Source organism: Cherax quadricarinatus, chromosome 9 (assembly GCF_038502225.1).
Source record: "Cherax quadricarinatus isolate ZL_2023a chromosome 9, ASM3850222v1, whole genome shotgun sequence".
In the NCBI taxonomy this organism is placed as follows: domain Eukaryota; kingdom Metazoa; phylum Arthropoda; class Malacostraca; order Decapoda; family Parastacidae; genus Cherax; species Cherax quadricarinatus.
Genome location: NC_091300.1, coordinates 63,842,021 through 63,859,162, shown reverse-complemented (window position 1 = coordinate 63,859,162; position 17,142 = coordinate 63,842,021). Strand labels below are relative to the sequence as shown.

At 45.4% G+C, this 17,142-nt stretch overlaps 1 protein-coding gene across 1 annotated transcript in view; it reads left to right on the top strand.

Moving 5' to 3' along the window:
- Positions 1-249: 249 nt before the first annotated feature.
- The window catches only part of LOC128686054 (uncharacterized), an 81,431-nt gene continuing 64,538 nt past the window's right edge, over positions 250-17,142 (top strand). The window contains exons 1-2 of the mRNA XM_053772694.2: positions 250-408; positions 11,788-13,236. Of these exons, the coding sequence (XP_053628669.1) occupies positions 11,788-13,236 (1,449 nt within the window). The 5' untranslated portion in view covers positions 250-408. The remainder of the gene's footprint in view (positions 409-11,787; positions 13,237-17,142) is intronic.

The following is a 17,142-nucleotide window of genomic DNA, read 5'->3' as shown; positions in this document are numbered from 1 at the left end:
TTTTCTATAAAAGCAGCTTTGATGTTGTCCTCTTTTAATACCCTTGTGATTTTAGTCCACAGATTTATCTCATTTGGGCATACCCAAAAACACTTCCCTGTTTTAACACTGCTTGTAGCTAGTTCTTGGATATCTGCACAAGGGGCGTGACACCAATCTGTAGGTTAGGGGGCGTGCGGTGCCAAACTGAGGTGCCGGGTGTGGTGCCAGGCGTGGGTGCCAGGCCCTGGTGCCGCCAGTGTGGGACTAGCTGCCCCGAACTTCACTACTCTCCTCGTATCTACTACCAACACACACAAACTGACAGTGAATAGTGAACTAGGTGCTGCAACACTTAAGTGTCTGATCAAACGAAACTTAAATCATAATCAGTTAGTGTCACGAATATAAAAGACGCATTCCAGCAAGGTAAGAGAATTCTCACTTGGAATCAAGGAACGGGTGGGGATTGAACTCACGGCAGGCGAGTCTTAAAATTCACAGGCCAGTGCGTTAACCACCCGGCCAGCTGTAAGTTTTAAGACTCAACTTGCCACAAGTTCAAACCCCACCCGTTCCCTGGTTTGCAATCGTGTTGTTATGATATCGTGAGACACGATGGAAAAACGAACACAAATACAGTATTATGCAATTTTTTATTGACAACGTTTCGCCCACACAGTGGACTTTATCATGACAAACAGATCTACCTGGGCAGAGTACATGAGTACACACAGGGAGCATAGCGAGGTGGAGAGTGAGGTGGAGAGTGAGGTGGGTAGAGTGAGGTGGAGAGTGAGGTGGAGAGTGAGGTGGGTAGAGTGAGGTGGAGAGTGAGGTGGAGAGTGAGGTGGGTAGAGTCAGGTGGAGAGTGAGGTGGAGAGTGAGGTGGGTAGAGTCAGGTGGAGAGTGAGGTGGAGAGTGAGGTGGGTAGAGTCAGGTGGAGAGTGAGGTGGAGAGTGAGGTGGGTAGAGTCAGGTGGAGAGTGAGGTGGAGAGTGAGGTGGGTAGAGTCAGGTGGAGAGTGAGGTGGAGAGTGAGGTGGGTAGAGTCAGATGGAGAGTGAGGTGGAGAGTGAGGTGGGTAGAGTCAGATGGAGAGTGAGGTGGAGACTGAGGTGGGTAGAGTGAAGTGGAGAGTGAGGTGGAGAGTGAGGTGGAGAGTGAGGTGGGTAGAGTGAGGTGGAGAGTGAGGTGGAGAGTGAGGTGGAGAGTGAGGTGGAGAGTGAGATGGAGAGTGAGGTGGAGAGTGAGGTGGAGAGTGAGGTGGAGAGTGAGATGGAGAGTGAGGTGGAGAGTGAGGTGGAGAGTGAGGTGGAGAGTGAGGTGGAGAGTGAGGTGGAGAGTGAGGTGGGTAGAGTCAGGTGGAGAGTCAGGTGGAGAGTGAGGTGGAGAGTGAGATGGAGAGTGAGGTGGAGAGTGAGGTGGAGAGTGAGGTGGAGAGTGAGGTGGAGAGTGAGGTGGAGAGTGAGGTGGAGAGTGAGGTGGGTAGAGTAAGGTGGAGAGTGAGGTGGAGAGTGAGGTGGAGAGTGAGGTGGAGAGTGAGGTGGAGAGTGAGGTGGAGAGTGAGGTAGAGAGTGAGGTAGAGAGTGAGGTGGAGAGTGAGGTGGAGAGTGAAGTGGGTAGAGTGAGGTGGAGAGTGAGGTGGAGAGTGAGGTGGAGAGTGAGGTGGAGAGTGAGGTGGAGAGTGAGGTGGAGAGTGAGGCGGAGAGTGAGGTGGAGAGTGAGGTGGAGAGTGAGGTGGAGAGTGAGGTGGAGAGTGAGGTGGAGAGTCATGTGGAGAGTGAGGTGGAGAGTGAGGTGGAGAGTCAGGTGGAGAGTGAGGTGGAGAGTCAGGTGGAGAGTGAGGTGGAGAGTGAGGTGGAGAGTGAGGTGGAGAGTGAGGTGGAGAGTGAGGTGGAGAGTGAGGTGGAGAGTCTGGTGGAGAGTGAGGTGGAGAGTGAGGTGGAGAGTGAAGTGGAGAGTGAGGTGGAGAGTGAGGTGGAGAGTGAGGTGGAGAGTGAGGTGGAGAGTGAGGTGGAGAGTGAGGTGGAGAGTGAGGTGGAGAGTGAGGTGGAGAGTGAGGTGGAAAGTGAGGTGGGTAGAGTGAGGTGGAGAGTGAGGTGGAGAGTGAGGTGGAGAGTGAGGTGGAGAGTGAGGTGGAGAGTGAGGTGGGTAGAGTCAGGTGGAGAGTAAGGTGGAGAGTGAGGTGGAGAGTGAGGTGGAGAGTGAGATGGAGAGTCAGGTGGAGAGTCAGGTGGAGAGTCAGGTGGAGAGTCAGGTGGAGTGTGAGGTGGGTAGAGTGAGGTGGAGAGTGAGGTGGGTAGAGTCAGGTGGAGAGTCAGGTGGAGAGTCAGGTGGAGAGTCAGGTGGGTAGAGTCAGGTGGAGAGTCAGGTGGAGAGTCAGGTGGAGAGTCAGGTGGAGAGTGAGGTGGGTAGAGTCAGGTGGAGAGTCAGGTGGAGAGTCAGGTGGAGAGTCAGGTGGAGAGTAAGGTGGGGAGTCAGGTGGAGAGTGAGGTGGAGAGTGAGGTGGGTAGAGTCAGGTGGAGAGTCAGGTGGAGAGTCAGGTGGAGAGTCATGTGGAAAATCAGGTGGAGAGTCAGGTGGAGAGTCAGGTGGAGAGTCAGGTGGAGAGTAAGGTGGGGAGTCAGGTGGAGAGTCAGGTGGAGAGTCAGGTGGAGAGTCAGGTGGAGAGTCAGGTGGAGAGTCAGGTGGAGAGTCAGGTGGAGAGTCAGGTGGAGAGTGATGAGGAAGCTGACATAATTAACATACTGTACAGAAAATCCCTGGTTATGTACAACATTTCTGGCAACTTGGGTTAATCTTGTCGTCCCAGGATGCCACCCACAACAGTCGACTAACATCCAGGCACCTACTTACTGCTAGGTGAACAGGGACAGAGAGTGTAAGGTGACTAACACTAAGGTACATAATTACTGCTAGGTGAGCACGTACAGCAAGTGTGAAGAAACTAACACCCAGGTATCTCCTTACTGCTAGGTGAGCAAGGACAGCAGGTATAAGGTGGCTAACAGGCAGGTACCTATTTACTGGTAGGTGAGTAAGGTCAGCAGGTGAAGGGTGACTAACACCCAGATATCCGCTTACTGCTAGGCCAACAGTGACAGTACCTGGCGTAAGGAGACTAACATCCAGGTACCTATTTACTGCTAGGTGAACACGGACAGTGGATGTAGGGTGACCAACACTAACATACCTACTTACTGCTAGATGAACAGGGACAGCATGTGTAAGGTGACTAACACCCAGGTACCTACTTACTGGTAGATGAACAGGGACAGCAGGTGTAAGGTGACTAATACCCAGGTACCTACTTACTGCTAGATCAACAGGGACAGCAGGTGTAAGGTGACTTCCACCCAGGTACCTACTTACTGGTAGATGAACAAGGACAGCAGGTGTAAGGTGACTAACACCCAGGTACCTACTTACTGCTAGATGAACAGGGACAGCAGTTGTAAGATGACTAACACCCAGGTACCTACTTACTGTTAGGTGAAATTGGGCAGCAGGTGTAAAGTGACTAATAAATATGTACCTACTTAATAAGATAAGATAAGATTTCGTTCGGATTTTTAACTCCGGAGGGTTAGCCACCCAGGATAACCCAAGAAAGTCAGTGCGTCATCGAGGACTGTCTAACTTATTTCCATTGTGGTCCTTAATCTTGTCCCCCAGGATGCCACCCACACCAGTCGACTAACACCCAGGCACCTATTTGCTGCTAGGTGAACAGGACAACAGGTGTAAGGAAACGTGTCGAAATGTTTCCACCCGCCGGGAATCGAACCCGGGCCCTCCGTGTGTGAAGCGGGAGCTTTAGCCACCAGGCCACCGGGCCACCGGGGCACCAGATAGTAGGTGAACAGGGACAGTAGGTGTAAAGTGACAAAGACCCAGGTACCTACTAACTGCTAATCGAAAAGTGACAGTATCAGGGGCAGCACAACAGTCATAACGTTTCACCCGTGCCGGGGATCGATCTCGGACTGAGTGAGTCAGGCGAGTGCGCTACCAACCCAGCCAGGAGAAAACATAAGTTAAAATGTTTAAAACTTATTTATCTTTTACAAGTTATAGAGTGTGACCAGTTATTATAGTGAGTGTGACCAGTTATTATAGTGAGTGTGACCAGTTATTATAGTGAGTGTGACCAGTTATTATAGTGTGACCAGTTATTATAGTGAGTGTGACCAGTTATTATAGTGAGTGTGACCAATTATTATAGTGAGTGTGACCAGTTATTATAGTGAGTGTGACCAGTTATTATAGTGAGTGTGACCAGTTATTATAGTGAGTGTGACCAGTCACTAGAGTGTGACCAGTTATTATAGTGAGTGTGACCAGTTATTATAGTGAGTGTGACCAGTTATTATAGTGAGTGTGACCAGTTATTATAGTGAGTGTGACCAGTTATTATAGTGAGTGTGACCAGTTATTATAGTGAGTGTGACCAGTTATTATAGTGTGACCAGTTATTATAGTGAGTGTGACCAGTTATTATAGTGAGTGTGACCAGTTATTATAGTGAGTGTGACCAGTTATTATAGTGAGTGTGACCAGTTATTATAGTGAGTGTGACCAGTCACTAGAGTGTGACCAGTTATTATAGTGAGTGTGACCAGTTATTATAGTGAGTGTGACCAGTTATTATAGTGAGTGTGACCAGTCACTAGAGTGTGACCAGTTATTATAGTGAGTGTGACCAGTTATTATAGTGAGTGTGACCAGTTATTATAGTGAGTGTGACCAGTTATTATAGTGAGTGTGACCAGTTATTATAGTGAGTGTGACCAGTTATTATAGTGAGTGTGACCAGTTATTATAGTGAGTGTGACCAGTTATTATAGTGAGTGTGACCAGTTATTATAGTGAGTGTGACCAGTTATTATAGTGAGTGTGACCAGTTATTATAGTGAGTGTGACCAGTCACTAGAGTGTGACCAGTTATTATAGTGAGTGTGACCAGTTATTATAGTGAGTGTGACCAGTTATTATAGTGAGTGTGACCAGTTATTATAGTGAGTGTGACCAGTTACTATAGTGAGTGTGACCAGTTATTATAGTGAGTGTGACCAGTTATTATAGTGAGTGTGACCAGTTATTATAGTGAGTGTGACCAGTTATTATAGTGAGTGTGACCAGTTATTATAGTGAGTGTGACCAGTTATTATAGTGAGTGTGACCAGTTATTATAGTGAGTGTGACCAGTCACTAGAGTGTGACCAGTTATTATAGTGAGTGTGACCAGTTATTATAGTGAGTGTGACCAGTCACTAGAGTGTGACCAGTTATTATAGTGAGTGTGACCAGTCACTAGAGTGTGACCAGTTATTATAGTGAGTGTGACCAGTTATTATAGTGAGTGTGACCAGTTATTATAGTGAGTGTGACCAGTCACTAGAGTGTGACCAGTTATTATAGTGAGTGTGACCAGTTATTATAGTGAGTGTGACCAGTTATTATAGTGAGTGTGACCAGTTATTATAGTGAGTGTGACCAGTTATTATAGTGAGTGTGACCAGTTATTATAGTGAGTGTGACCAGTTATTATAGTGAGTGTGACCAGTTATTATAGTGAGTGTGACCAGTTAATATAGTGAGTGTGACCAGTTAATATAGTGAGTGTGACCAGTTAATATAGTGAGTGTGACCAGTTATTATAGTGAGTGTGACCAATTATAGTGAGTGTGACCAGTTATTATAGTGAGTGTGACCAGTTATTATAGTGAGTGTGACCAGTTATTATAGTGAGTGTGACCAGTTATTATAGTGAGTGTGACCAATTATAGTGAGTGTGACCAGTTATTATAGTGAGTGGGACCAGTCCCTAGAGTGTGACCAGTTATTATAGTGAGTGTAACCAGTTAATATAGTGAGTGTGACCAGTTATTATAGTGAGTGTGACCAGTCACTAGAGTGTGACCAGTTATTATAGTGAGTGTAACCAGTTAATATAGTGAGTGTGACCAGTTATTATAGTGAGTGTGACCAGTCACTAGAGTGTGACCAGTCACTAGAGTGTGACCAGACACTGGAGTGTGACCAGTCACTATAGTGAGTGTGACCAGTTAACATAGTGAGTGTGACCAGTCACTAGAGTGTGTCCAGTTATTATAGTGAGTGTGACCAGTTACTATAGTGTGACCAGTTACTATAGTGAGTGTGACCAGTCACTAGAGTGTGACCAGTCACTAGAGTGTGACCAGTCACTATAGTGAGAGTGACCAGTTATTACAGTGAGTGTGACCAGTTACAATATTCAGTGTGAGCAGTCACTGTAGTGAGTGTGACCAGTCACTACAGTAAGTGTGACCAGTCACTACAGTAAGTGTGACCAGTCACTAGACTTTTTACCAGTCACTATAGTGAGTATGACCAGTCTTTATAGTGAGTGTGACCATTCACTAGAGTGTGACCAGTCACTATTGTGAGTGTGAACAGTCACTAGAGTGTGATCAGTCACTATAGTGAGTGTGACCAGTTATTATAGTCAGTGTGACCAGTCCCTGTAGTGTCACAAGTCACTATAGTGAGTGTGACCAGTTACTATAGTGAGTATGACCAGTTACTATAGTGTGTGTAACCAGTCACTATAGTGAGTGTGACCAGTTACTATAGTGTGTGTGACCAGTCACTATAGTGAGTGTGACCAGTCACTATAGTGAGTATGACCAGTTACTATAGTGTGTGTGACCAGTCACTATAGTGAGTGAGTGTGACCAGTCACTATAGTGAGTGAGTGTGACCACTCACTATAGTGAGTGTGACAAGTCACTATAGTGAGTGTGACCAGTCACTATAGTGAGTGTGACAAGTCACTATAGTGAGTGTGACAAGTCACTATAGTGAGTGTGACCAGTCACTATAGTGAGTGTGACCAGTCACTATAGTGAGTGTGACCAGTCACTATGGTGAGGGAGTGTGACCAGGTGGAGGCTGAGGTGGAGGCTAAGGTGGAGGCTGAGGTGGAGGCTGAGGTGGAGGCTGAGGTGGAGGCTGAAGTGGAGGCTGAGGTGGAGGCTGAGGTGGAGGCTGAGGTGGAGGCTGAGGTGGAGGCTGAGGTGGAGGCAGAGGTGAAGGCTGAGATGGAGGCATAGGTGGAGGCTGAGGAGGATTCTGAGGTGGAGGCAAAGGTGGAGGCTGTGGTGGAGGCAGAGGTGGAGGCTGAGGTGTAGGCAGAGGTTGGGGCTGAGGTGGAGGCTGAGGTGGAGGCAGAGGTGGAGGCTGTGGTGGAGGCAGAGGTGGAGGCTGAGGTGGAGGCAAAGGTGGAGGCTGAGGTGGAGGCTGAGGTGGAGGCAGAGGTGGTGGCTGAGGTGGAGGCTGTGGTGGATTCAGAGGTGGAGGCTGAGTTGGAGGCCGAGGTGGAGGATGAGGTGTAGGCATAGGTGGAGGCTCAGGTGGAGGCAAAGGTGGAGGCAGAGATGGAGGCTGAGGTGGATTCTGAGGTGGAGGTAGATGTGGAGGCTGTGGTGGAGGCTGAGGTAGAGGCCGAGGTGGAGGCTGAGGTGGAGGCTGAGGTGGAGGCCGAGGTGGAGGCAGTGGTGGAGGCTGAGGTGGAGGCTGAGATGGAGGCTAAGGTGGAGGCAGAGGACCTAGTAGCAATAAGTGAAGAGGCGGGGCCAGGAGTTATGACTCGACCCCTGCAACACAAACAGGTGAACACACACACACACACACACACACACACACACACACACACACACAAAGTATGCTGCCAGGTCTCCCACCCTCACAGGCCCCCAAACCACAGTGTTGGAAAGGAAACTGAAGGTATGGTACACAAACGCTGATTGAATAACAAATAAGTGGGAGGAGTGGCACGAAATAGTCAAAGAGGCATCACCGGACATCATAGCTCTCACAGAAACCAAGCTTACATGTATGATAACAGATGCCATCTTTCCAATGGGATACCAGATCCCGAGGAAAGACAGAGGGAACAGGGGCTGGGGTGGAGGAGTGGCACTGCTGATCAAAAACCGATGGAATTTTGATGAGCAGGAGGGAGGAGACAGCAGAGAAACAAGCGATTACATAGCAGGAACACTTCACTCTGGAGGTCCCAAGGTGGTAATTAAGTAAGTAAGTTTATTCAGGTATACACAAATACAGTTACATAGAATTATCATACATAGCAGCATATATGAAGAGAACCTAGGATAACCCAAAAAAGTCAGACAGAGTGATTTATTTCCACCACAGAGCAGCAGGAGGCCAAGGCAAGAGTATGACGAGAGCAATAGAGCGATGGTTGACACACTGGCTGCAGTGGCCAGAAGAGCTCATGCATGCAGGGCAAAGCTCCTGATCAATTGGGAGAACTTGGAGCCACAAGGGGGCCAAGATACATGGAGGGCTAAGATGATGGAGGTGGTACAGGAAAACTTCATGTGCCAACACGTAAGGGACACTGCAAGAGAGAGAGGAGAGGATGAACCAGCAAGACTGAGCCTAGTAATCACCTTGAGTAGAGCAGATATTGAGGACATCACATACGAAAGACCCCTTGTGGCCAGCTATCATGTGGTTTTAAGCTTCGAATACACAGTAGAGCTACAAGTGGAGGGGGAAGCAGGAAGGCCAGGACGAATGAAGCCAAACTACAAGAAAGGGGACTACATGGGAATGAGGAACTTCCTGAACAGGGTTCAGTGGGACAGAGAACTGGCAGGGAAGTCAGTTAATGAGATGATGGAATATGTAGCAACAATGTGCAAGGGTAACAGGACTAATGAAAAAGCCAGGATGAGCCCATGGTTCACCCAAAGGTGCAGAGAGGCAAAAAACCAAGTGTGCTAGGGAATGGAAGAAATATAGAAGGCAAAAGACCCAGGATAATAAGGAGAGCAGTCGTAGAGCCAGAAATGAATATGCGCAGATAAAAAGGGAGGCCCAACGACAATGTGAAAACGACATAGCAGCAAAAGCCAAATCTGACCCAAAACTGTTATACAGCCACATCAGGAGGAAAACAACAGTCAAGGACCAGGTAATCAGGCTAAGGAAGGAAGGAGGAGAGACAACAAGAAATGACCATGACGTAAGTGAGGAACTCAACAAGAGATTTAAAGAAGTGTTTGCAGAGGAGACAGAAGGGGCTCCAGAAAGACGGAGAGGTGGGGAACATCACCAAGTGCTGGACACAGTACCCACAACCAAGGAAGAAGTGAAGAGGCTTCTGAGTGAGCTAGATACCTCAAAGGCAATGGGGCCGGATAACATCTCTCCATGGGTCCTGAGAGAGGGAGCAGAGGCGCTATGTGTACCCCTAACAACAATATTCAATACATCTATCGAAACAGGGAGATTGCCTGAGGCATGGAAGACAGCAAATGTAGTCCCAATCTTTAAAAAAGGAGACAGACATGAAGCACTAAACTACAGACCAGTGTCACTAACATGTATAGTATGCAAAGTCATGGAGAAGATTATCAGGAGAAGAATGGTGTAACACCTAGAAAGGAATGATCTCATCAACAGCAGCTAACATAGTTTCAGGGATGGGAAATCCTGTGTCACAAACCTACTCGAGTTCTATGACATGGTGACAGCATTAAGACAAGAGAGAGAGGGGTGGGTGGATTGCATTTTCTTGGACTGCAAGAAGGCGTTTGACACAGTTTCACACAAGAGATTAGTGCAAAAACTGGAGGACCAAGCAGGGATAACAGGGAAGGCACTACAATGGATCAAGGAATACTTGTCAGGAAGACAGCAGCAAGTCATGGTACGTGGCGAGGTGTCAGAGTGGGCACCTGTGACCAGCGGGGGTCCCACAGGGGTCAGTCCTAGGACCAGTGCTGGTATTTGTGATCGACATGATGGAAGGAATAGACTCCGAAGTGTCCCTGTTTGCAGATGACGTGAAGTTGATGAGAAGAATGTTAATGTACAGCAGTATTCCAGCCTAGAGAGAACAAATGATTTGAAAAGGATCGTCACTGGCTTGGCATCTCTCGTCTGGAACGTTCTCATTATCCATCTTATCATTTTCTTTGCACGTGCGATCGTGGCACTGTTGCGAACCTTGAAAGTGAGATCCTCAGACATTACTACTCCCAGGTCCCTTCCATTATTTTTCCGCTCTATTGTATGGCCAGAGTCTGTAGTATACTCTGTTCTAGTTATTATCTCCTCCAGTTTTCCGTAACGGAGTTATTGGAATTTGTCCTCATTGAACATCATATTGTTTACCGTTGCCCACTGGAAAACTTTGTTTATATCTTCTTGGAGGTTAACCGCGTCCTCAGCAGCAGATGACAGCCTCATGCAGATCCTAGTATCATCCGCAAAGGATGATACGGTGCTGTGATGTATATCTCTGTCTATGTCTGATATGAGGATGAGGAATAAGATGGGGGCGAGTACTGTGCCTTGTGGAACAGAGCTCTTCACTATGGCAGCCTCCGATATAACTCTGTTGACCACTACTCTTTGTGTTCGATTTGTTATGAGGTTGAAGATCCATCTCCCCACTTTCCCAGTTATTCCTTTAGCACGTATTTTATGGGCTATTACGCCATGATCGCATTTGTTAAATGCTTTTGCAAAGTCTGTGTATATTACATCTGCATTCTGATTTTCTTCCAGTGCATCCAAGGCCATATCATAGTGATCCAGTAGTTGTGAGAGGCAGGAGCGACCTTCCTGAACTCATGTTGCCCTGGATTGTGCAGATTTTGGGAATCCAGGCGATTTGCAATCCTGCTTCTTAGCACTCTTTCAAAGATTTTTATGATGTGGGACGTCAGAGCTATTGGTCTATAGTTCTTAGCTAATGCTTTGCTGCCACCTTTATGGAGTGGGGCTATATCCGTAGTTTTAAATGACTGTGGAATTTCACCCATGTCCAAGCTCCTCCCCCATAGTGTACTTAGGGCACGCAAGAGGGGTTTCTTGCAGTTCTTAATGAAAACAGAGTTCCACGAGTCTGGGCCAGGGGCTGAGTGCATGGGCATGTTGTCAATGGTTTTTTCGAAATCTATCGGAGTTAGGGTAATGTCGGTAATCAGGCATACATTTATGGAGTTTTGAGGCTCATTCATGAAGAAATCATTTGGGTCGTCGATCCTCAGACCGATTAGTGGTTCACTAAACACAGAGTCGTACTGGGATTTCAATATTTCACTCATTTCCTTGTTGTCATCTGTGTAAGTCCCATCCTGTCTGAGTTAGGGCCCGATACTAGATGTGGTATTTGCCTTGTTTTTGGCATATGAAAATAAGTATTTTGAATTTCTTTCAATTTCACTAATAGCTTTAAGCTCCTCCTGTCTCTCCTGGTTCCTGTAATAGTCATTTAACTTAAGTTCGATAGTTTCCACTTCCCTGGTCAGCGCCTCCTTTCGTGTATCAGATATTCTAGCACTCCTGAGGAGCTCAGTGACTCTTTGTCGTCTTCTGTAGAGGGCGCGTCTTTCTCTCTCGTCTGTTGTTGGTAGTTTAACTTGTATATCACTCACAAATACTCATTTTAAGCAATTAATATTTTTTCTGAAATAAATATGCATAAATAAGAACACCTTGTAATGCTTGTATTACTTTATTTGGCATACAACTTTGTATGATCAAAGGTAAAATATTTTATTTGAGAAACAATGGAATTTTTGCAAGTAACTAGTTATGAATAATTCATTGGGTTAATTGGTATTTTTTCAGTAACATTTGCCAGGTATATGTATGGTACTGTAACATGTCTCTGAGGAATTGTCTCTTTAATTACTATGTCTTAAAGTACATCTATAAATGATTACAATTTGTACCTATGTACGTACAATAGGTATATAAACGAACTTTGTGTCTGACAGATGCCTGGAGAGAGTCGTGGAGATGTGCCGGCAGCTGTGCCCTTGCAGATTGCTCTGCAGGCATCTGGAGCTTCCTTAACCAACAGCCACACCCCAGCAGCCTGTGCAGAATGCAAGAAGCCATCCACTATCGTGTGTGGCGGCTGCTGGCAGCTGGGGTTCTGTGCCCGTGATCACCAGCTGAGTGGATGGGAGAAGCACAGGCCCAAATGCCGTCCCTGGCGTATCGGGTGTTCGTCTGAACTGGGTCGGTTCATGGTGGCCACTAGAGATATCGCCGCTGGAGAGCTGCTCTTAGAGGACCAACCCCTTCTGCTAGGTCCTAAGATGATCACGGAACCCGTCTGCCTTGGATGTTACCGCCCCGTGAACGGTGACTACCAGTGTCAAAGCTGCGGGTTTCCTTTGTGTGGCCCACAGTGTGAAGACACAGATGACCACGAGGCCGAGTGTAAAGCCGTCAGAGATTCGGGCATCCCCGTCAAGGTTTCAGTGTTTGGCGAGATTAACAGCATGTACGAGTGTATCACACCAGTGAGAATCTTAGCTCTGAGAGACGATGCACCGAGCGTGTGGAACAAGTTAATGACGCTGGAGAGCAACAGCGACATGCGTGACGGCACTGAGGTCGCTGCTATCACACAGCAGACTGTTGTTGACATAATACACGACAGACTGAGACTCGAACAGTTCGACACAGAAATAATTGAGAAGGTTTTGGGTATTATTGATACCAATGGTTTTGAAATCCGTCTGCCAGACTCAAGCATCTTAGGAGTGTATGCAACAGCGTCTATGCTGGAGCACGACTGTGTTACCAACACTCACCGGACATTCGATGCTGATCTAAACTTGGTAGTAAGAGCAGCCATTCCTATTAAACGCGGGGACCACCTCACCTCTTGTTACACCGACCCCCTCACTACCACTGCCACTAGACAAGAGCATCTACGCTCTTCAAAATATTTCATTTGTAGGTGCAAACGCTGTGTAGACCCCACTGAATTAAAGACCTACGTATCCGCACTTATATGTGCTGACTGTGTCAAGAAGCAAGCTGAAGAAGAGAGTAAAAAGAAGAGTGCAGCGCAGGGGAAGCAGGCAGGTGGGAGAGCATCGAGAGGGAAGCCAGGAGGCGTCATGAGCCGCATCAACCAGATCCAGTCAACGAGCAAAGGTGACCAATCGTCCAGTAAGGAAGGCGGTGCAGAAAGCAGTGAGGAGCCAGGCCCCTGGATCGTCCCACAGGATCCACTGTCACCATCTTCAAACTGGAAGTGTTTATCATGCGGGTACCCCACCACGGATGACTATCCGGACAGGATAACTGAGGTGGTGGCAGAAGAGGCAGAGGAATTAGAGGCATCGTCTGCCACAGTGGCCCAGTGCGAGGCCTTCCTTGAGAAGTGGAACCACCTCTTCCACCAGGATCATGCTATCTTCATCAATGTGAGTACTCTCATAGTCTATATATTAACTCTGTCTCGACCAGCTAACTACACTTAAGTACAGTGATCTCTTGAGTTACGATATCGTATCTCTAGAACATCGTAACTCGAACCCCAAAATACCATGAACACCTTGCTAAGTACTGTACACTGATTTATACTATTGTTGTTATTATAAAAATAATTTTAATTATGCCTATTATAAGTTATTATTATGATTATTAATTTTTATTAATATAATTATCGTTAATTATTATTATTATTATTATTATTATTATTATTATTATTATTATTATTATTATTATTATTATTATTAAATGACTGTCGTTTTATTGTAATATACTCAAAACAAATAATATAGTATGTTATTTTATATACAAAATGCGCTCAACCCGTATGGGTCACAGTGATAATAAAATTCAAAATAAAAAGTAATAAAATATGGAAAAGTTATCGCCACAAATTTCCTGCAAAAATTTTCAGTAATTCAGACACTGTCACTGTTATTCACTGTCACTGTTATTCACTGTCACTGTCATTCAGACACTGTCACTGTTATTCAGACATTGTCACTGTTATTCGGTCACTGTCACTGTCATTCAGTTACTGTCACTGTTATTCACTGTCACTGTTATTCAGACACTGTCACTGTTATTCACTGTCACTGTTATTCACTGTCACTGTTATTCACTGTCACTGTCATTCAGATACTGTCACTGTTATTCACTGTCACTGTCATTCAGACACTGTCACTGTTATTCAGACATTGTCACTGTTATTCGGTCACTGTCACTGTCATTCAGTTACTGTCACTGTTATTCACTGTCACTGTTATTCAGACACTGTCACTGTTATTCACTGTCACTGTTATTCAGACACTGTCACTGTTATTCACTGTCACTGTTATTTAGTCACTGGCATTGTTATTCAGTCACTGTCATTCAGTCACTGTCACTGTTATTTAGACACTGTCACTGTTATTTAGACACTGTCACTGTTATTTAGACACTCTCAATGTTATTCAGTCACTGTCACTTATTCAGTCACTGTCACTTATTCAGTCACTGTTACTGTTATTCAGTCACTGTCACTTATTCAGTCACTGTCACTGTTACTTAGTTACTGTCACTGTTACTAAGACACTGTCACTGTTATTCAGTCACTGTCATTATTATTTAGTTACTGTCACTGTTAAACAGACACTGTCACTGTTATTCAGTCACTGTCATTATTATTTAGTTACTGTCACTATTATTCAGTCACTGTCACTGTTATTCAGACATTGTCACTGTTATTCAGTCACTGTCACTGTTATTCAGTCACTGTCACTGTTATTCAGTCACTCTTATTCAAACACTGTCACTGTTATTCAGTCACTGTCACTGTTATTCAGTCACTGTTATTCAGACACTGTCACTGTTATTCAGTCACTGTCACTGTTATTCAGTCACTCTTATTCAGACACTGTCACTGTTATTCAGTCACTGTCACTGCTATTCAGACACTGTCACTGTTATTCAGTCACTGTCACTGTTATTCAGACACTGTCACTGTTATTCAGTCACTGTCACTGTTATTCAGTCACTGTCACTGTTATTCAGTCACTCTTATTCAGACACTGTCACTGTTATTCAGTCACTGTCACTGTTATTCAGTCACTGTTATTCAGACACTGTCACTGTTATTCAGTCACTGTCACTGTTATTCAGTCACTCTTATTCAGACACTGTCACTGTTATTCAGTCACTGTCACTGTTACTAAGACACTGTCACTGTTATTCAGTCACTGTCATTATTATTTAGTTACTGTCACTGTTATTAAGACACTGTCACTGTTATTCAGTCACTGTCATTATTATTTAGTTACTGTCACTATTATTCAGTCACTGTCACTGTTAAACAGACACTGTCACTGTTAAACAGACACTGTCACTGTTATTCAGACATTGTCACTGTTATTCAGTCACTGTCACTGTTATTCAGTCACTGTTATTCAGACACTGTCACTGTTATTCAGTCACTGTCACTGTTATTCAGACACTGTCACTGTTATTCAGTCACTGTCACTGTTATTCAGTCACTGTTATTCAGACACTGTCACTGTTATTCAGTCACTGTCACTGTTATTCAGTCACTCTTATTCAGACACTGTCACTGTTATTCAGTCACTGTCACTGTTATTCAGACACTGTCACTGTTATTCAGTCACTGTCACTGTTATTCAGACACTGTCACTGTTATTCAGTCACTGTCACTGTTATTCAGTCACTGTTATTCAGACACTGTCACTGTTATTCAGTCACTGTCACTGTTATTCATTCACTGTCACTGTTATTCAGTCACTGTCACTGTTATTCAGTCAATCTCTTTGTTATATCAGTCATGTCACTGTTATATCAGTCATGTCACTGTTATTCACTCATGTCACCGTTATTCAATCATATCACTGAATAACCGTAACAGTGCCTGAATAACAGTGACATAATTGATATAACAGTGATATGAATAACAGTAACAGTAACTAACAGCTATGTCACTGCTATACCAGTCAAGTCACTGTTATAACAGTCATGTCACTGTTACATCATTCCTTTACTGATAACATCTCATTATTAACTTTATTTTGATTATATTGAAGATAATTGACAAATATAAATTGTTTACCATCAATAAAGCAGGAAAAAAAATCCTTACTATTTTCCCTTATTACATTACGTTTTCTATGACCCAAGTCACTTTCTTAAGGTATCTCTATCTTTATCGTGTTAAGGTATCTTTATTTTGTCGGGTTATTAAGATACTGTTTTACTGGGTATTATATTGCTGATTATTAGGAAATCTGTGTTTTTACTGTCAGTGAGTTCTGTCTCTCTGTCTATTATGCCGAGAAACCCTGTCTATTGTCGCAGTATAATGCTGTCTCACTGTCTGTCATGATGGTAAGAGATTGTCTACCGTCACTGTAACACTATGATACTGTCTCCTTGTCACTGTACTACTAAGGTACTGTCTCCCGTCACTGTACCACTAAGGTACACTATCTACCCGTCCACTGTACCACTATGATACTGTCTCCCCTTCCACTGTACCACATAGGCGCTGTCTACCAGTCAATGTACCACTAAGGTACTGTCTACCCGTCACTGTACCACTGAGGTACTGTCTACCCTTCCACTGTACCACTAAGGTACTGTCTACCCGTCACTGTACCACTAAGGTACTGTCTACCCGTCACTGTACCACTGAGGTACTGTCTACCCTTCCACTGTACCACTAAGGTACTGTCTACCCGTCACTGTACCACTAAGGTACTGTCTACCCGTCATTGTACCACTAAGGTACTGTCTACCCGTCACTGTACCACTGAGGTACTGTCTACCCTTCCACTGTACCACTAAGGTACTGTCTACCCGTCACTGTACCACTAAGGTACTGTCTACCCGTCACTGTACCACTGAGGTACTGTCTACCCTTCCACTGTACCACTAAGGTACTGTCTACCCGTCACTGTACCACTAAGGTACTGTCTACCCGTCAGTGTACCGCTAAGGTACTGTCTCCCCGTCCACTGTACCACTAAGGTACTGTCTCCTCGACCACTGTACCACTATGATACTGTCTCCCGGTCCACTATACCACTAAGGTACTGTCTCCCCGTCACTGTACCACTAAGGTACTGTCTCCTCGACCACTGTACCACTATGATACTGTATCCCCGTCACTGTACCACTAAGATACTGTCTCCCCGTCACTGTACCACTAAAGTGCTGTCTACCCGTCACTGTACCACTATGATACTGTCTCCTCGACCACTGTACCACTATGATACTGTCTCACCGTCACTGTACCACTAAGGTACTGTCTCCTCGACCACTGTACCACTATGATACTGTCTCCCCGTCTACTG